Genomic DNA, 21,023 nt, shown 5'->3' with positions numbered 1-21,023 from the left:
CAAAGAATCCCATCTGGATCAAAGATTAAGTTACCTGTAAAGATCATAGAAGAACCAATAAATCATACCCAAGTTCTTAAAGTGCCTTGACTAGTCCAGATTCCAATATTAATAGCCCTGTCAGACTATTTATAGGAAATGTATCCACAGGGACGGTAAGATGCAAAACATTTCTAAATATATCGGGTCAAATGACAATTATGCCATTAGTTAAGTTTGCCAGACAATATTTTGCCAAAGATGGTTTGCCAAAATATATTTTGACAGAAGGAAAAGGAAACATCCAAAGCATCTGCATACCAGAGTCTATAAAAGTCTCTTTGGAGTGCTGTGCCCAGTCTTGACAGAAAATTTCGAGGTAAGTGTTTGGCTCCTGTGAACTGCTGGGCAAAACATATACCTTTTTATTCCATTTAACTTCCTGTAAGACTTGGATATCCACTTCTGTCATGGACTGACTGTATGAGCAGTAACTTTATTGTAGGTTTTCCTTCAACTTAGATATCTGTGCAACACAAAATGAGTTTTTTTGTTTTCAAGTAGCAGTGACCTCTGCCACCAAAATCAGTAACAAAATTTAACAAGTTTTAAGGAACAGGATGAAATCCAAGAGTTTAAGATTTGTGGAAGTTAAAAGTAACATTTATATCTATCATAATGCAAGATGAATTATCCATAGCAAGTAATTTTTAGAAAGCCACTACTTGCTATCAGAAAAAGAACTATTTCAGAGTCTTTCAGTAGCATTAAAAAAAAAAAAAACAAAACAACAGAGACTCTCTCATGGGAACAGCAAAATTTGGTAGAGTTCATAAAGTTGAAATAATACTGCTAAACTTCACAACATACAGTGCACTTAACTGCTGTTCTGTACATGGTCTCTAAGCTGGATGTCTAAGGATTAATTTTAGAGAACTATGTAAGTATTTTCAGCCAAGACTGGGAAGTTTAAATCCAACTTTAGACGGGCTTATACCTACTTTAATATTTGAAAAAATCAAAGTGCAAGAGATCTCCTTTCTTTCACATAAAAATGTTCATTCACTGACACAACATATCTTGTAGCCTACAGAGGACCCTGCTGACTGTGGCTCCTGAAGAAGTGCAACCATGTCAACTCCAGACGCTGACATGGCCGCCTTTGGCGAGGCGGCCCCTTACCTTCGAAAGTCAGAGAAGGAGAGAATTGAGGCCCAGAACAAGCCTTTTGATGCCAAGACATGTGTCTTTGTGGTACATGCAAAGGAGTCCTATGTGAAAGGGAAGATCGAGAGTAAGGATGCAGGGAAGGTCACTGTCAAGACTGAAGGTGGAGAGGTGAATAAATGCAAAATGTACAAATAAAATTTAATTCCTGCTCTGAGCTCTTAGCTGACATACATGCATCTCTCTATTCTGTGGCAGACTCTGACCGTGAAGGAAGATCAAATCTTCTCCATGAACCCTCCCAAGTATGACAAAATCGAGGACATGGCCATGATGACCCACCTGCACGAACCCGCTGTGCTGTACAACCTCAAAGAGCGTTATGCAGCCTGGATGATCTACGTAAGTGGCAGCAGCAGCTTCCTCTGGGCAGCCTCAGGGGCTGCTGGGCCAGGCTCAGGGGGAGCCAACGTGCTGTGTCCCTTCCTTGCAGACCTACTCGGGTCTCTTCTGCGTCACTGTCAACCCCTACAAGTGGCTGCCGGTGTACAACCCCGAGGTGGTGTTGGCCTACCGAGGCAAGAAGCGCCAGGAGGCCCCGCCACACATCTTCTCCATCTCTGACAACGCCTATCAGTTCATGCTGACTGGTGAGTTTCATGATTTTCTTTAAAATCACTTGGCTGTAAACACTCACAAAGGAGAAAAAAAGTCTTTTCACTGCACAATAGTTCAGTTTAATATTGCTATGAATGTGGATGTTCTGTCATCATTGTAAATAGATTTTTTACTGAACATCATAATTTAGATAAAGTTTATAGAAATCAATGTTAAATTTTCATGTGCAGTGTATTTGGGAGGATACGATTTAACACTGAATATATTGTCAGATTTTCCATTCAAGAAATTTGGATATACTTTAAAGTTCTGCTTTTTCTCAGATGAAAGGATTGTTCTTTGAATGATTTGCTATGCAGGAGTTGAAATCACTAGGCTGAATTTCTGTAAATAACACTGTGTGTAAAGGAAAGTACATTCAACATTGGAGCCAATGTTTCCTATGGTAGATTTATAAAAACTCTGGAAGCAGTCTCAGTGAGAAATTGCAGTGAAACCTGCTCAGAAAATTATTAACTCCCTTCCTCCGTCTCAGAATCAATTTTTCCTTTTCCATTCATTATTATAAAGGAAAGAAATAACTCAGGAATGGTAGTGGCAATGTTTCTAGCACTGCCTAAATATCCAGAATTTTAGGAAAGAGCAGATTGGTCAGAAATATAGATTACAGTATAATAACATGTATTTTAATTTGTTAAAAGGAATCTTCTTCCCTCTTTTGTCCCCAATTACTGTATTTAAATCTGTAGCATTCAGTGTGTTAAGAAAGTTAATTGGAAGAGAATACAATGAAAACAAACAATACTAAATTGATGTTTGAGTAGCGTGTCTTATCAGGGTCATATTCATGTAAGTTGCCATATATTTACCCTTGCTCACACCTTCAAAAGACATGCAGAAACTTCGTGAGTGCAAACCCAGACTCCTCCACTAAAAGTTAGTTCCCTAATTGTTTAGTCTCTTCAAACTTCCTGGAGATTTTTCAGTTTTTATTGGACAAAGATTTTGTCAATGGAGTCACAATGGGAGCATAGGTTATAAAAGCAACCAGACAAAATTATGGAAAGCAAACTCAGCTCAAGATATAGCAAAGAGAAATATTGAATCCAGTTAAGTAAGAACCAAAATTTGTATATTCTAGATCATGAAAGAATACGCTGTTAAAGGTTACTACATATTTATAATGTTACTTTACTTTTCTTTAGGCAATAATCAATTGGCCAACAACATAAAAACCATTTAGGAGGCTTATTGATTGATCAGGAATGGTTGTTCTTATCTAATAAAATTTATGAGAAGCACATGCTCCAGTTCAATTCAGCTTGATTATAGACAATTTAATCATTATCTTTACAAAATTGATCATTAGTTGGAATAATTTTTATATACAAAATGAATAGTATGACATGAAGGGAATAGCCAGAAAAAGAAGTGCATGTGTGCTATACCTGGCATCACCTCAGGGTCAAGACATCAGCTTCCCAGCTGGATCTAGGAACATTAAATATTGAAAAGGAAGTAGGTGTGGAGGTAGAAAGGTTTGTTAATGGAAATATATGCCTACTACTAGTGCACCATCTAAAAGTCACAGGAACAATTTCATCAATGATATTCATGACACATAATAATAATCTTTTATTTTCTGCCTTGTTCACAGATCGTGAGAACCAGTCCATCCTGATCACGTACGTACACCCCCTGCGCGGGTCCCTGCGGGGCTGCCCGGTGCCAGGGCACCTCCTGCCTGACCACGCACCCTCTGCTTCTCTCTTGCCTTTGGCAGCGGAGAATCCGGGGCCGGGAAGACTGTGAACACCAAGCGTGTCATCCAGTACTTTGCAACAATTGCAGCCAGTGGAGACAAGAAAAAAGAGGAGCAAACATCAGGCAAAATGCAGGTGAGTCAGGAAGGACAGACCGAATGCTTGGCCTGTCATTGCCCTGTCAACAAAAACAGTCACTGAAGAATGATGTCCCTGCAGGGAACGCTTGAGGATCAAATCATCAGCGCCAACCCACTGCTGGAGGCCTTTGGGAACGCCAAGACCGTGAGGAACGACAACTCCTCACGCTTTGTGAGTTCTTGCTTTGCATCAAATCTCTCCTTCTCATGGCAACACACTTGATGCCTGAGCAGTTCATGCAAAGCAGAACACATGCAGGCTGACCTGCTGCTGCTTCTGCTTAACAGGGCAAATTCATCAGAATCCACTTTGGTGCCACAGGCAAACTGGCTTCTGCTGATATTGAAACTTGTAAGAGATTCTCCTGGACTGCCCCCATCCCTTCCCAAATTCCCATCTCCATGTACATTCTCACAAGTGCCTAACTCTTTCTACCTTCCTTGCCAGATCTGCTGGAGAAGTCCAGAGTCACTTTCCAGCTCAAGGCGGAAAGGAGCTACCACATCTTTTATCAGATCATGTCCAACAAGAAGCCGGAGCTAATCGGTAGGAAGGAGCATTATGGCTCTTTGGGGCTGATCACTGAGAAACACTTCCCACTCTCATCTGATTGGAAAAGTAAACCTATGCCTTGCCTCTCCCTGTTTGCAGACATGCTACTCATTACCACCAACCCCTACGATTTCCACTATGTGAGTCAAGGGGAGGTCACTGTCCCCAGCATTGATGACCAGGAGGAGTTGATGGCTACAGATGTAAGTAACACAGCAACAAGGTACCTACTGGGCATGGCTTGAGGGTGGCATCTCTGACCCACTAAGGACATATTTTTGGATTCTTTATTTTGACTGCAGAGTGCCATTGACATCCTGGGCTTCACTGCAGATGAGAAAACAGCCATCTACAAGCTGACAGGGGCTGTCATGCACTATGGAAACCTGAAGTTCAAGCAGAAGCAACGAGAGGAGCAGGCAGAGCCTGATGGCACAGAAGGTATCAGCAAATTCAGGTGCTGATTGGTGCCCTTCTCTGCCTCCAGAGGCAATAGGTTAGCCTCCAGAGGCACACTGCAGTTGCCTGAGTCTCCACAGAAAACACGGGGAATTCCTTTTTTGCCCGCGGTCCCTCTAACTGCAGAGGTGCTTTCCTATGTGCATGGGAAGTTCCATTATTCTGTCCAAAGATGGCTCCTTCAAATCATGCTGCCTGAAAGCAGAAACTTCATTTTCAACACAGGATATCTCTATCTCTCTCAAATCTCCAAGCACTAAGGCACCCTGAGGGGCAATTGTGTTTTGATGAAATAATTCCTGTAAGCTGTGCTACCCACAAATCCCCTTCCCACAGAAAGAGAATATGCGTTGCCTTATGTCTTGCTAGAGGCTTTTGTTGTTCTTCTGGGAAATTCCACATTCTAGCTCTTCCTGTGCAAGCCATACTTGTTCTTGCTTTGAAAGACCACCACCAGTAATGTCCAGAACTTGCATTCCTTCACAGACCTTCTATGTGGAATGAGCTAAATGTTCTTCCATTCCTAGAACATGAACCGCAAAGTTGTTCACAACACCTGAATTCTAGAGATTTTCCATGAACAAATGCTTTTCTCTCTCCCCCCACCTCTAGTGGCTGACAAGGCTGCCTACCTAACGGGCCTAAACTCAGCTGAATTTCTCAAGGCCTTGTGTTACCCCCGAGTCAAGGTTGGGAATGAATACGTGACCAAAGGTCAAAACGTGACACAGGTAACATCTGACAGTTGAAAATGCACAGCTTGAAGCAGTATGTGCACATTTTTCTTTGCCCCTCAGAGGTAACTCCAGTCCTGTCTCCTCTCTGCTCTAGGTGAACAATTCAGTGGGTGCCCTGGCAAAGGCAATGTTTGAGAAGATGTTCCTGTGGATGGTTGTTCGTATCAACCAACAGCTGGACACGAAGCAGCCCAGGCAGTACTTCATTGGTGTGCTGGACATTGCTGGCTTTGAGATCTTTGATGTAAGCAGCAAGAGTTTGACACCACAGTCAAGCGATGGGCAAGGAGGGGTTAGGAGGAATCAAAAACACAGAGGACTAAGGCTCACACAGCTATGGGCCAAAGGGGTGTATGCTCTTGTAAAGGCAGTGGTCTGGGCAAGTTCAAGCGTGTTTCCTGTTTTGTGAATGCAGTGATGATGCAAGGACTTCTGTGTCAGAGCACAAAAACCCTGAGATTATTGTTCTAAGGCCAGGGAAATTCTTGGGTGGGATACTGAGGAGGTTTCTATCATCCAGTAGCTCAGAGAACTGACACCATGGAGCTACTGAGTTTACCAAAGACTTGCAGCTGATTAGCACAGTGAATAAGAATTGTCACTTTTGGCTTGACTTGCGAAGTACTAATGAAAATGTCCTTCATGGACAGTGAGTGTTAGAGTAGAAACACATGCTGGTCTAGTAGGGTTGGGACAGGTGTTTCAACTTCAAACAGCCTTAGGAGAATGGCAGCAAAGGCCTGTGTGTTTTGGCACCCCTTGAGAACCTGTGCACCTTTCCTTGTTCTGGACAGTTCAACAGCTTTGAGCAGCTGTGCATCAACTTCACCAATGAGAAACTGCAACAGTTCTTCAACCACCACATGTTCGTGCTGGAGCAGGAGGAGTACAAGAAGGAGGGCATTGAATGGGAGTTCATTGACTTTGGCATGGACCTGGCTGCCTGCATTGAGCTCATTGAGAAGGTATTTCTGTAATTCACAATGTGAGGAAATTTCAGAAATGCATTCCTTTTATATATATTTTTAAATGCAGCTTGAAATGGTAAATATGATACTGCAGATACATCAGTTTGTATTCTTTTTTGATTTGCTGAACAGAAGAATTCCCAAGAGCAGTGATATTGTCCCACTCTGGAAGTTATTTCATCTCTGAGTCTTTTTGCCTTTTCACCTTTCCCTCTCTCCTTCCTTGTGCTTCTCCCAGCCCATGGGCATTTTCTCCATCCTGGAAGAGGAGTGCATGTTCCCCAAGGCAACTGACACCTCTTTCAAGAACAAGCTCTATGACCAGCACCTGGGCAAGTCCAACAACTTCCAGAAGCCCAAGCCTGCCAAAGGCAAGGCTGAGGCCCACTTCTCCCTGGTGCACTATGCTGGCACAGTGGACTACAACATCACTGGGTGGCTGGAGAAGAACAAGGACCCTCTGAATGAAACTGTCATTGGGCTGTACCAGAAGTCATCTGTGAAGACCCTGGCTTTACTGTTTGCCAACTACGGTGGAGGAGATGCAGGTTAGTTTTGTGGAAATAGTATTTTTAATGTGGGACAAAGTTTTCTTAGAATTAAAGCTGCAAACGGTAGAAATAGAAAGAGGCTTTGTGTTCTGCAGTATCTAATATATCTTGTCCATATTATTAAACCTTTTTTTCTTTTCTTTGATTTTCAGATGCTGGTGGTGGTGGCAAGAAGGGAGGCAAGAAGAAGGGTTCTTCTTTCCAGACTGTCTCAGCTCTCTTCAGGGTAATTAGATTATTTATTATCTCCTTAAAGATGGAAAGTGTTTTTATTCTGAATCTGAAAGGTCTGTTTCCATTGTGGATATAACTCTTGTCATCCTTTAAAACCCTTCTCTTTCCATCCTTGTAACTTACACAATGTTCCTTTTATAATGCCATCTTTAAATATTCCACAAAACTATGTAAAGTTCACCTACTTAGATGAGAGTGCAAAACTTATCAGCTAACTTCCTTAAAATCCTCTCCGTAGCATTCAGATATATTTCCTAGACTTTTTTTTATGTCTCTAGGCAAATTTTCAGTACTGACTCATAGTAAAATTTGAAAATAATAGATCAAGCATAAAAAGCAAAAGAAATTACTGCAAGATTACAGGATTTTAAGACAATGACTGGATTTCAATGTGGAAAAAGAGTGAAGGTTAAATTATATAAAATTAATGACTTGTGAGGTCGGTTTTCAGTTGTTTTCAAAGTTTGAGACTGAATTACTATTAAAAGGGTCATCTTATATGGACTATTAAATTATATCCTCCATTTAGAAACCCCTTACTTAGCTGAAAAATCAGATGCTAGTCATGCTCAATCAGGAGCGTGCCATTTATTTAATATCTCTAACACAATACAACCAGAATTACCAGCTCAATGGAAAATTGTGAGATGATAGCCCTTTGTTTGGATGAGGAGGTCAAGGAAAAGTAATGCTAACCATTATTTTATAAAAGAACTTCAAAACCAAAATTTGGAACCCTTCAGCTTTCAATTTTCCTTTTGGGAGTTCTGCAAGTTGTTTTAGAGAAGACACATCTGCATCCTGAAACACATCTTGTTTGATACATCCACTATTAAGATTCCAGTGCTTACACTTAATAATGCAAACTTCATTTCATGATCTCACAGGAGAATTTGAACAAGCTGATGGCTAACTTGAGAAGCACTCACCCCCATTTTGTACGGTGCATCATCCCGAATGAAACTAAAACTCCTGGTAAGGCAAGCCAAGGGGAGGAAGGCTTGAGCAGCAGAAGCTCTTCTCCTGAGTGTCACACAGCAGGGTAGTCACTAATGGTGGTGTTTGTCAGGTGCCATGGAGCACGAGCTGGTGCTGCACCAGCTGCGCTGTAATGGCGTGCTGGAAGGGATCAGGATCTGCAGGAAAGGGTTCCCCAGCAGAGTCCTCTATGCTGACTTCAAACAGAGGTGAGAGCTCTGAACCTTTCTGCTAATTCAGACCAAGCTGAGGAGCCTGATCATTACAATATACTTTGAACTTTTACATTTTAAATTGGTACTGATCATTACTATAGATGTTCCACCCACAGTTTATGATCATGTGGCAGTGCTGAGATCAGGATTGTTTTGTACTTAGAATTACTATTAAAAGCATTTCCCATATCCTCTCCTGAGAGGGTGAACTGTCTCTAGGCATGAGATTGGTTCAGTGGTACAGTCTGAAAAGTTCTGGTGGTGGTTTCATTGAATGAGATTTCTTAATGTTCTGCTTTCTCCTACAGATACAGAGTACTTAATGCCAGTGCTATCCCAGAGGGACAGTTCATGGACAACAAGAAGGCTTCAGAGAAGCTCCTTGGGTCCATTGATGTAGACCATACCCAGTACAAATTTGGTCACACCAAGGTAAAAACAAGACCTGTGTCTAAAGTTTGTCCAAAGAAGGGAGAGTGGGCTCTGTCTGGGAATCAGGCACAGCACAAAAACATAACAGAGCTGCCAGACTAGGGGCCGCTGTCAGCAAGTGCCCAGTCTCACAGTACTCAATCAAGGCAAGTGAGGATGACCCAGGAATGGCAGTCAGGCTCAACTGAGAGCCCATGCCATCAATAAAGTTTGTTACAATAATAATGGTCTATGTTGAAGCCATAAAACCTTGTTTTTCAACATTTGTCAGGGTCAGATATATGTAGGCTAAAAAGGCAAGGCCCTAGTCATTAATTCATGGACATAGACACAGCAGTGAGATTGGTCTAACATCAAGCCAGGGATTAATAAGTCATGGTAGAGCTCAGCAGTGTCCATGACCAGGCACAGGAGTGACTGCGGCTGTGGCTGAACTGGAAACCAGTACTCATGACACGTAGCTCAGACAAGGACTGAATGCTTAGGGCTGAGATTATGGAAAGTCCTAAGCCTTTGGATAGAGGATGTGGAAGAGGGCCCAAGGTGACACTGATCATGGCCATTAAAGTCTTTCAGCAATCTGCATGGCACTGTGCTCTGTTCTATCCTACATCAGAATGACATGGTGCAACATTTCCTTTCTCAAGGTGTTCTTCAAAGCTGGGTTGCTGGGACTCCTGGAGGAGATGAGAGATGACAAGTTAGCAGAAATCATCACTCGCACACAAGCCAGGTGCAGAGGCTTCCTGATGAGAGTGGAGTATAAGAAAATGGTGGAGAGGAGGTAGGTACTTCTCATAATTAGTTGATTTTCATGGAACTTTACTGATGATGTTTAAATTATTCACACCATATCCATGTAATAACTGCATGAATTTCATTTCAGAGAGTCCATCTTCTGCATCCAGTACAACGTTCGTTCATTCATGAATGTCAAACACTGGCCATGGATGAAGCTGTTCTTCAAGATCAAACCCTTGCTGAAGAGTGCAGAGTCTGAGAAGGAGATGGCCAACATGAAGGAAGAGTTTGAGAAAACCAAGGAAGAGCTTGCAAAGTCTGAGGCAAAGCGGAAGGAGCTGGAGGAGAAAATGGTGGCCCTGGTGCAAGAGAAAAATGACCTGCAGCTCCAAGTGCAGGCTGTGAGTATCACTGTTCATTTTCCTCTGGAAAAAGAATGATGTACTGTCAGAATGCTTCTTGTCCTGCAAAGAGACTCGCAGAAAGATCTACTTTTCCTACATACAGCTCCAAGAAAGCCTTGATTATTTTAAGAAACATGGATACTCCCTCATTTAAACTCAAATAGGACAAGGGAGTTTCTTAACACCAAATGAAATGATCAGGTAGTTACCACAGAAGATCCTAGACGTGGCCTGGAAAGAAGCCACAAAGGTAGCTGATAGGTCAGAACTCTATTGGCCATGAAGTCTGTAAAAAAACTGATACATTTCTTTCTGAAAGTGTTCTCAGAAATTGAAAACCCTCTAAATGATAACAATTTTAAGGCTTTGTTGAGACAACTAAAGGAAAAGTGAGTAGATACAATTTCCATGAAAAAAAAGCCATATTCCAAGCCCATGCTCATGCTGAAATTAGAAATCGAATTAGAATTAGAATGTTCTTCTTCTGCATTGGTGCTTGTGCTATGAGGCATTCTCATAGCTAGTCACCCTGAAAGAGAAATTTAGGAGACAGAAAAACTTGGAATAAATAATGATTTCAAATGACAAGGATTACTTGTAGAAACCACTCAAGATCCTTCTATTGCTGGACTTGAAGGTCAGGTTCAGCTGCTACTTTTAAACCTGCCTATTCTGTGATTAAAAAAGGCAGAGAAAGTTCAAAATATTAAAACCCACAAATTTCTGCCTCCCCACCAGGAAGCAGATAGCTTGGCTGATGCTGAGGAAAGGTGTGACCAGCTCATCAAAACCAAAATCCAGCTGGAAGCCAAAATTAAAGAAGTGACTGAAAGAGCTGAAGATGAAGAGGAAATTAATGCTGAGCTGACAGCCAAGAAGAGGAAGCTGGAGGATGAATGTTCAGAGCTGAAGAAAGATATTGATGACCTTGAGCTCACACTGGCCAAGGTGGAGAAGGAAAAGCATGCCACTGAAAACAAGGTATGAGGTAGAAGCTGTCACTCGCACTCCAGAAAATGGGCTGTGTGCTATTACGGGACTTCTATATCTACTTCCTTGATTTATATTTGCTCCCTTCTTCCTTAAGGTGAAAAACCTGACTGAGGAGATGGCAGCTTTGGACGAGACCATTGCCAAGCTGACAAAAGAGAAGAAAGCCCTCCAAGAGGCCCATCAGCAGACCCTGGATGACCTGCAGGTCGAGGAAGACAAAGTCAATACTCTGACCAAAGCCAAGACCAAGCTGGAACAGCAAGTGGATGATGTAAGCACACAGACACAGAGCAGGAGCAGGACAGGTATGGAGTCCAGCCTGGCTGGCAGAGGCCTGATGGTGTTGTTGTGTTTAGCTGGAAGGGTCCCTGGAGCAAGAGAAGAAACTGCGCATGGACCTGGAGAGAGCTAAGAGGAAACTGGAAGGAGACCTGAAGCTGGCCCAGGACAGCATCATGGATTTGGAGAATGATAAGCAGCAGCTGGATGAGAAACTGAAGAAGTAAGTGTGTCTCTGGGGTTCCTGAGTGCTGAGCTGCAGCACTTGTCTTTTTTCTTGGAGCTCTAACATGATTCACTTGGCCCAAAGGAAAGACTTTGAAATCAGCCAGATCCAGAGCAAGATCGAGGATGAACAGGCCCTGGGCATGCAATTTCAGAAGAAGATCAAGGAGCTGCAGGCAAGTCTCTGTTCCTTGCCCTGCCTTGCTCAGGCTCAGCTGAGGCAGGAGGAGGGCATGGCTGTGAAGGCTCCCTGCTGTTCTGCAGGCCCGCATTGAGGAGCTGGAGGAGGAAATTGAGGCAGAGCGAACCTCTCGCGCTAAAGCAGAGAAGCATCGCGCTGACCTGTCCAGGGAGCTGGAGGAGATCAGCGAGCGCCTGGAAGAAGCAGGAGGGGCCACAGCAGCCCAGGTAGAGATGAACAAGAAGCGTGAGGCAGAGTTCCAGAAGATGCGCCGTGACCTGGAAGAGGCCACGCTGCAGCACGAAGCCACGGCTGCCGCCCTGCGCAAGAAGCACGCGGACAGCACAGCTGAGCTGGGCGAGCAGATCGACAACCTGCAACGCGTGAAGCAGAAGCTGGAGAAGGAGAAGAGTGAGCTGAAGATGGAGATTGACGACTTGGCCAGCAACATGGAGTCTGTCTCCAAAGCCAAGGTATGGAGTTGCAGGAGATAATGCTCACAGGAACCAAGTGTGGCACAAAAGCTGCCTCTTCCACACATATTCCCAGAATACAAAACCCCCACTAAGACAATAAGGGGGAGTGCAGACCATCATTTCTTTTCCCTTCCTGTGTTTCCTCTCAAGGCCAACCTGGAGAAGATGTGCCGCACACTGGAAGATCAGCTGAGTGAGATTAAAACGAAGGAGGAGCAGAATCAGCGCATGATCAATGACCTCAATACGCAAAGAGCTCGTCTGCAGACAGAGTCAGGTGAGAGATCCTCATCCCCAAAGTTCAATAGCAGGACCTAAATGCCCTGATTGAGCCAGAGAGTGGCAGCTGGAATAAGCTCTCCAGGCGATTCAAGGTTACAGGGAGAAGGTGTCATAGGAGTAACAGTCTGCTTCGTTTTCTTTCTTTTCCTTTTCCAGGTGAATATTCCCGCCAGGTGGAGGAGAAAGATGCTCTGATTTCTCAGCTGTCTAGGGGCAAGCAAGGATTTACCCAACAGATTGAGGAACTCAAGAGACATCTAGAGGAAGAAATCAAGGTCTGGAAATACCCAACTGTCCACACCCTATACCACCCCCAAAAGCATATGCAAAATCCTGTCTGACCCTAGACTGCCTCAATGTTCCTTTCCTAGACACACATAGGGCTGGAAGAAACAGCATTAATGCACAACCCCTCACTCTACTACTAGGGAGGGAAAGAAGCACAATACAGTATATGCTGGAGGAAGTAATCCATATGAGATTCTTCCATGAGATTCTGATTATCCTCTCTGAGACACGATTCAGCCATACAAGTCAGAACATATAGACAAACAGCAGATTATTATCCTAAGAATCACTAATGCATCCCGATGATCCTGAACGATAATGAGGCCTTCACCAGCTCCAAGCTCCACATTTGCTCAATTAGAGTTTCATTCCATTTTCATGTTCAAGTTCACAGACAAGGGGTATTTAAGGATAAGTATTCAAGTTTACCAAACCCAATGTCCCCACAGGCCAAGAACGCCCTGGCCCACGCCCTGCAGTCCGCTCGCCACGACTGTGACTTGCTCCGGGAACAATATGAGGAGGAGCAGGAGGCCAAGGGGGAGCTGCAGCGAGCCCTGTCCAAGGCCAATGGTGAAGTGGCCCAGTGGAGAACCAAATACGAGACGGACGCAATTCAGCGCACGGAGGAGCTCGAGGAGGCCAAGTACGTGGGGAAGCAGGATGGCAAATGACAGGAGAAAATGCAGGCTGAGAAATATGGAATCTCTGAGAGTGGGTTAAGATAAGAATGGGAGGGAAGCAAGGATAGACTGTCTTTGTAAAAAAAGGGGAGAGAGAGAAAAAGTGTAGATTGGAACTAGAAAACATAGTCATTAGAAGTGTTAAGACAGGTCTAATATTCCACCGGTGATTGGACACAGCAAAGGATAGATCCTTACATATCTGTGAAAAGTGCATCGTTCAAAACCCTTAGAGTGACCAGCTGACCTCTCATGACAGAATAGAACTGATGTCTTTCCAAGCTCTAACATGCAACTGTGCTTCTCTCCTCCCAGGAAGAAGCTGGCCCAGCGGCTGCAGGATGCAGAGGAGCATGTTGAGGCTGTCAATGCCAAATGTGCCTCCCTGGAAAAGACAAAGCAGAGGCTGCAGAATGAAGTGGAGGACCTGATGATTGATGTGGAGAGATCCAATGCTGCCTGTGCTGCTCTGGATAAGAAGCAGAAGAACTTTGACAAGGTCTCTTGGCCTCCAGCACCAGCCCTCCTGGCCAGAGCAGGGCCCCGGGATGGCCACAGCCTACTGACAGCCCGTTTCTCTTCAGATCCTGGCAGAATGGAAGCAGAAGTATGAGGAAACGCAGGCTGAGCTGGAGGCCTCGCAGAAGGAGTCGCGCTCTCTCAGCACGGAGCTGTTCAAGATGAAGAATGCCTATGAGGAGTCCTTGGACCACCTGGAAACAATGAAGCGGGAGAACAAGAACTTGCAGCGTAAGTCCCTGGCCCTCTGCTCCTCCCTGGCCTTTCTCACTGTCAGCCAATACCACCATTGTTCATGGGTCTGTGCCTGCAGGTCTGCAGAGATGCCTGTCACCTTGGTGGGACAGGGCCCTTCCCTTTCTGCTCTGTGCCTGACCGTGCCATTGATCTTTGTTCCCACAGAGGAGATTTCCGACCTCACGGAGCAGATTGCAGAGGGAGGAAAGGCCATTCATGAGCTGGAGAAAGTGAAGAAGCAGATTGAGCAGGAGAAATCTGAACTGCAAGCCTCCCTGGAGGAAGCTGAGGTACAGATAATGCTAATTAATTATGCCCGCACCAAGAGTATGTGTGTAGTCCTTTGGACAGACAGCAGGAAAGCAAGCCTACTTTTTATGTCAAACTGCATAAAAGATTACTTAGAAAGTAAGACACTCTTTGTGTTGAATTGTGCAGGCCTCCCTGGAACATGAGGAGGGGAAGATCCTGCGCCTGCAGCTTGAGCTCAACCAAGTGAAGTCTGAGATTGACAGGAAGATTGCAGAGAAAGATGAGGAGATTGACCAGATGAAGAGAAACCACCTCCGAGTTGTGGACTCCATGCAGAGCACCCTGGATGCTGAGATCAGGAGCAGGAATGAAGCCCTGAGGCTGAAGAAGAAGATGGAGGGAGACCTGAATGAAATGGAGATCCAGCTGAGCCATGCCAACCGCCAGGCTGCAGAGGCACAGAAGAACCTGAGGAACACCCAGGCTGTGCTCAAGGTCTGTTCAGCAGAGCTACAGAAAGAGAAATGAGATCCATGACATTTTTGCCATTCAAGCACCCACTGATGCCTGGTAATTTCCTTTTTCTCTGTCTTTGCAGGACACTCAGCTGCACTTGGACGATGCTCTCAGGACACAGGATGACCTGAAGGAGCAGGTGGCCATGGTGGAGCGCAGAGCAAACCTGCTGCAGGCTGAAGTTGAGGAGCTCCGGGCCGCCCTGGAGCAGACCGAGCGGTCAAGGAAATTGGCTGAGCAGGAGCTTCTGGATGCCACTGAACGTGCACAGCTCCTCCACACCCAGGTCAGGCATGGCTGGAAATTATTGCCATTCACAAGTGATAACAAAGACTTAAATTGTTATTCTTCTTGTAAGTGATTACTCTGTAAACATTTGAAGAAATGTGCTGCAATTTATCCCCTCCCTCCAGCCCTCATATCTGGTTTACGGCTCTGGTGCTAAAGAAATCTCTCGCACTAAAGACTTTTCTAAACTCTAGCTGCATTTTCAGGCCTTGATGTGGAGGCATTTGTTCTGACAGTAGGAATCCTGTCTTTCGTGTTGCACAGAACACCAGCCTGATCAACACCAAGAAGAAGCTGGAAACAGACATTGCCCAGATCCAGGGTGAAATGGAGGATACCATCCAGGAGGCCCGCAATGCTGAGGAGAAGGCCAAGAAGGCCATCACAGATGTGAGTTGGGAGCTCCTGGCATTGCTGATGGTGAATGTACTCTCCCCCAAATATCTCCAGTCCCTAAATGGCTTTGACATTTTGCTCTGATCAGGCGGCCATGATGGCAGAGGAGCTGAAGAAGGAGCAGGACACCAGTGCCCACCTGGAGAGGATGAAGAAGAACCTGGACCAGACGGTCAAGGACCTGCAGCACCGTCTGGAAGAGGCCGAGCAGCTGGCACTGAAGGGAGGGAAGAAACAACTTCAGAAGCTGGAGGCCAGGGTGTGTAGGGCTGGGGCTGTGCCTGAGTGAGCGTGTCCCTCCTTGGAGAGGCATTGCCAGGGAAGCTGCAGGGATGGGCTTGTCCTTGCAGGTGCGGGAGCTGGAAGGGGAGGTTGATGCTGAGCAGAAGCGCAGCGCTGAAGCCGTGAAGGGTGTGCGCAAGTACGAGCGGAGGGTGAAGGAACTCACCTACCAGGTAAGGCAGGAGCTCTGCTGCTCTCACAGGGCTTTCTCTCAGTGAGTCACATTTTGCCCACACACCATCCCCAAGGGCAATTGTTAACCTCACGTGATGCAGAACCAGGAATTGACTCTCTATTCTGTTTACCAACTTCTTTAGTCTGAGGAAGACAGGAAGAATGTCCTGAGGCTGCAGGATCTGGTGGACAAGCTGCAAATGAAAGTGAAATCTTACAAGAGACAAGCTGAGGAGGCCGTAAGTATTGCTTGGAGAAAGGGCAAACACCACATTCCGTTGGGGCAGGACACACCTTGAATGAGGCTGAATACCAGAGGAGGGATATGAAAGAAACTCCCGAGACTCTCTTGGCCACGCTGCTTTGGTATCGTGTCAGGAGGCCTTGGTGAGCTCTGGGCACCCTGCAGTTATGGAGCTTCTTTAAGTGAAAGTTCTGCAGCCTGTTTTACACAGGAGGCCAGAGTAAACAAACCCAGGGGCCACACCCAGTGACTGACAAGTTCTGAATCTCTGCTAATAATCAGCAGCAGAAGGCTTCCTGGTCTTCTTAACCCAATTACCCATATAGACAAGTAGTGTGAGAGTAAGTACAGATATAATAAATCGAAGGGGTGAAATTACTCCTCACGTGTGATCCTGTCCTGATGAAGCTTGTCCCAGTAGAGTCCTGAAAAGGAGAGGATGAAGAGCTCTGTGTGAGGCTGATGTGTGAGCAGTGGTGGGAGGGGGATGGAGATTTACAGCCCCATAAGGCTGACGTGGAGCAGAGTGAATCCCCTGCCCTGGGCTCCTGACCCCTGATTCCCTCTGCTCTCACAGGAGGAGCTGTCCAATGTCAACCTCTCCAAGTTCCGCAAGATCCAGCACGAGCTGGAGGAAGCCGAGGAGCGGGCTGACATTGCAGAGTCACAGGTCAACAAGCTCCGAGTGAAGAGCCGTGACATTCACGGCAAGAAGATAGAAGAGGAAGAGTGAGGATGTCACGAGGCATCAAAGTGACCTGAGGGCTGCACAAAATGTGAACCCTTTGTCACTGTCTTCCAGATTTGATATTTGCAACCATCTCAATCCATAGGCAATAAAAAGTAGATTAATTTGCATTCACATCATGAGTAGTTATCATTTGTTTTTGTTTTTTATGGGTGAGTTCTGCATCACCATTAGTCTTTGGACACAATTTTGCCTTATAAAAGCTTTGTCTAGCTTTGTGGTGGTACAGCTTTTTATCATCTAATTTCCAAATGATTATCCCTTCAATAACACTTTAGCGAATGAACAAAGATGTTTTCTTACATAAGAAATCCTGAAAGACACAGATTGAAAGAGAGAAGTTTTTTGTGCTGTTGCCTGTGTTGATCAAGCAGCTGTTGAGTAAGTCAGAGTGGTGTTGAACAGGAAGAACACATTTTCAATGAAATTATGTTAGTTATTTCAGGCTCTAAGGAAGGACAAGAAATTATACATTAGAAATGTACATTAGAAGGTTTCCATGACTCTCAGCATACAGTGCCATTAAATAATACACCAAATTCAATACTGTTACATCACAAAATTGTACAGATAGAGAAACAAAATGCAGTGTCATTTGTCAAGAGATGGACTCTGGGCTGATAATCCCTTGTCAGGAGGGAGTTCTGCCACATGTTCTGCGTAGTTGTGTGAAAATATCAGCTCGTTTCTCAGCAGTGGTAACATAGGGGAAAATAAGAAGAAACAAGGCCAAGGAGACAAATTATACCCTGGGATTTACAGAAACAAGTTTTCTAAGATAACCTTGTACAGAAGGAAAAGGGGAAAGTGCAGTTCTGCAATAAGACACACCATTTATTGGAAACGTGTATCAAATGCCTTCCCTGTCTCAGGAGATAGCCATACAGGTTTGAACCCTGCATGTGGACCTGAAATCTTGGGCTACATACATGGAGTTATATGAAATGGTACCAGTGAGTCCCATCAGAGAGATCAGCTTCAGGCTGGAGGCCCAAGGCAGTGTTGAGGACTGGGCAGGAATGTGAGCACCTCACCAGCTTTGTGGAAGTTGAGATGAGGGGTAAGCATCAGCAGGGATTGCAAGGAAACTGCCTGTCTGCTCCCCCACAGGTGGAGAGAGCCTGAATGACCATGGGTGCAATGAGGCAGTGGCCCACTGTCCCACACCTACCTCTGTCCATTGGTGATGTGAAGAAAGCACAGACGGCTGTGGCAATGCCCCAGGGTGGGTGCTGCTGTAGGGCACAAAGACATCAGGTTGGGCTGTGGCTGTGCCTTTTGCCTCACTATTAGGCAAAAGGCTGTTGATATCAGGGCTGTTGATATCAGGACAAGGCTCCTTCAGCTTTATTCTCAGCTTCAGGGCCCATCAGGCTCCTGTCAGTCACAGGGAGCTCCTGGGCTGCAGCTGACCAGGCCCCAGTGCCAGGGGATGGCAGCCTGGAGCCAAGCTCTGGGCCCTGCTCCACTGCAGACCAGCAGGGAGATCTCCCTGAAACCTGGGTGCTTCAAACCTGCTGAAACTGCCTGGACCATCTCCCTGAAACCTGGGTGCTTCAAACCTGCTGAAACTGCTGGGCCCATCTCCCTGAAACCTGAGTGCTTCAAACCTGCTGAAACTGCTGGGCCCATCTCCCTGAAACCTGGGTGCTTCAAACCTGCTGAAATTCTCTGGCCCGTCTCCCTGAAACCTGAGTGACCAGCAGGGAGATCTCCCTGAAACCTGGGTGCTTCAAACCTGCTGAAACTGCCTGGCCTACCTGTTAGGAGCAAATCAATCACAGCAGAGAGGTTAAAATCCAGCCAGGTGGATCAGCCAGTTTCATGTGTTCCCCACTGGGACACAACAAAAAACAGGTGGGATGGGCCAAAGAACAGCTGGAATTGTTTGGGTCCTCAATGTTGGAAGAAAAGAGCTTGAGCTGACAGAAGCAGGCACTGCTCAGGGCACAGGGCACTGTGCCCAGAAAGGGAACCACGGAGGTGCTTGGGAGTGTGTGACTGAGAAAAGGACAAGACACAGTGTCAGTGGCCCTGCCACCTCCACTGCACACCCTGTGGAGCAGCCCAAGTGGAGCGACTGCTCTCAGGGTTGTATTTATTAGAAAGTAAGTGGGTGATGTTTCCCTCTTTTTGCAATGTTGAGGCTTATAAAAGAAGAGGGCAGGACTTCCTCCTGGTTCAGTGTTGCTATGCCACTCTTCTAGGTTTGTTTTCTTATTATAAAGCTAACATTTTATCTGGTCTTAGCTGGACTGGGAGACATGCAATAACAAATACTGAAGATATTTTGGCAGTGTCTCAGGTACCTAGTGAATGACAAGCATGTTTGGAAAGCTCCACAGTCTGCCTGGCTTCTAAATCACAAATGCTACCATTTCTCATCTACTTTAAACCCACTAATTGACCGGTCAGTGTTGACAGGTAGGAAGCTTGTTGGAAAGTACATCAGTCAAAGAAGAATCAAGAAGAATCTTTCAAAATAAACAGGATTCTGAAAGGCAAGGCGTCCTACTTCTAAGTCTTGTTGAATAAAGTCTGAGTTACTAAACCAAATTCAGTCATGTTTAGAAACCATTCCCAAAGGTATCAGTGCAGACAGAGAAGACATCTAAAGAGCATTTGGCTTATAAAAGATACAAATGTAGTCCAGAAGAGCTCTTTTCTATTTAACAGTAATTCTGAGTGACAGAAACAACTCAAGAACAAATGCTTCATTAAAGTCTCAAGCTCTTTGTCTTGTTCTAGACATTCTCAAACGTTTTGTCACAACTCCTCAAAGAGTCAGAAGTGGAAAGCTTGATAATATAATTACTGAATGCATAGTAAAATTTCCATCAGAGGGTTTTAGAGGCACCAGGAAGGATAGTGTATATTTATTCTCACTAGAGTATTACTGTTCACTCTCAGATGACTTGTCTTATTAACATAAGCCAAATGGGTCACTGGCTGCCTGTGTGAGGGAATGTGTAGCATGAGAGATTCTGTCCATGGAGCTAAATCAACAGGGAAAGGCAAGGCCAGTTACCTTCCCTCTGATGCACAGAGCTTAAGGTAGGTGCAAATACTCCTGTTTGAGCTCCTGTGGTGTCCAGCTGCTTCCTGACATCCTCAACAATTTGGCATACTCTGGAAAGGGCACATTTCTGAATGGCTCAGCCACTTACTGCTCCAAAACAAGGCTAAATTGAAAGCAGTTGGGTCCAGCCCAGGAGAAGTGGCAGGTAAAATTAGGATTAAATCCCACATCAGAAAAGTATTCCTGCAGGCTGTCCTCTATAGATGCTCATTCTCTACAGATGCTCGTTCTCTGAGAGCTCTGACTCCACTGTTGCCCCACAGACAGCCCTTTGGCTTTTCTCCACACACACCTGCTCTTTCACAGGAGATTTTTACAGGTCTGCATGGTTTGTTCCCGCTGAGCTCTTCATGATTGTCCTCAGCCCTTTTTGTTTTGTCTTCTTCCAGATTTTGTTTGTATGCCCTCCATAAATCAATGTCCATGCTGAGTAAGAATCTGGTGATGACAGAGAATAATCTTTTCTTGGTAAGCATGTCATCTTGTGCCCAAAATCTCTTGGTTCCCCGTGTCTTCTTGACTGGATGTGTCCCTGTGTGACATGAGAACACATTACACAAGTTTCTGTCTCGCTTTTGTGAAATGAAGAAGAATTGTCAGATGATGATGGCTTTGGTACTTTGCCAGCTGCTTTGTTCCATTGGTTATGTTCACAATCCAACCCTGAAGCTGTTTGCATGGCTAATTGTGTGACTATAGAGGTAAATTTGTTAAAAGCAACTTGTTAAAGAACTAAGCTACTGGACAATCTGAAAATGCTCAGCTTCGTTTTGCTTCTTGGGGAATGAAATTACACACTCCTGAAGATTTGCCAAAGTCTAGAGACATTCGTGTGATGCACCTGCTCCTGTCAAAAACAGTGTTGAATTTCTTCTGTGATTTACTAACATGTCATGACTAATGGACTGCTGCTGATCCAGCATGAACTCCTGCTACAGAGCA

At 45.0% G+C, this 21,023-nt stretch overlaps 1 protein-coding gene across 1 annotated transcript; it reads left to right on the top strand.

Annotated features, from left to right (window-relative positions):
* The first annotated feature begins 333 nt into the window (after positions 1–333).
* Positions 334–17,118, top strand: LOC119709396 (myosin heavy chain, skeletal muscle, adult). Its single transcript, XM_038157111.1, has 39 exons — positions 334–358; positions 1,066–1,317; positions 1,405–1,548; positions 1,640–1,796; positions 3,422–3,449; positions 3,548–3,662; positions 3,747–3,839; positions 3,956–4,019; positions 4,116–4,214; positions 4,320–4,423; positions 4,523–4,661; positions 5,292–5,410; positions 5,511–5,660; positions 6,211–6,381; positions 6,623–6,932; positions 7,088–7,161; positions 8,057–8,144; positions 8,239–8,356; positions 8,671–8,794; positions 9,442–9,578; positions 9,681–9,936; positions 10,678–10,920; positions 11,027–11,203; positions 11,289–11,434; positions 11,522–11,612; positions 11,701–12,090; positions 12,244–12,370; positions 12,532–12,650; positions 13,113–13,309; positions 13,662–13,845; positions 13,931–14,096; positions 14,268–14,392; positions 14,541–14,849; positions 14,953–15,156; positions 15,423–15,548; positions 15,643–15,813; positions 15,905–16,009; positions 16,154–16,249; positions 16,832–17,118. Exons 2-39 carry the CDS (start codon positions 1,111–1,113, stop codon positions 16,985–16,987), a joined length of 5,829 nt encoding a protein of 1,942 aa, XP_038013039.1. The 5' UTR covers positions 334–358; positions 1,066–1,110; the 3' UTR covers positions 16,988–17,118.
* Positions 17,119–21,023: the final 3,905 nt, after the last annotated feature.

This window comes from Motacilla alba, chromosome 18, assembly GCF_015832195.1.
Source record: "Motacilla alba alba isolate MOTALB_02 chromosome 18, Motacilla_alba_V1.0_pri, whole genome shotgun sequence".
Classification (NCBI taxonomy): Eukaryota; Metazoa; Chordata; class Aves; order Passeriformes; family Motacillidae; genus Motacilla; species Motacilla alba.
The sequence above is the reverse complement of the archived record's forward strand: the minus strand, read 5'-3'. Positions and strand labels throughout refer to the sequence as shown.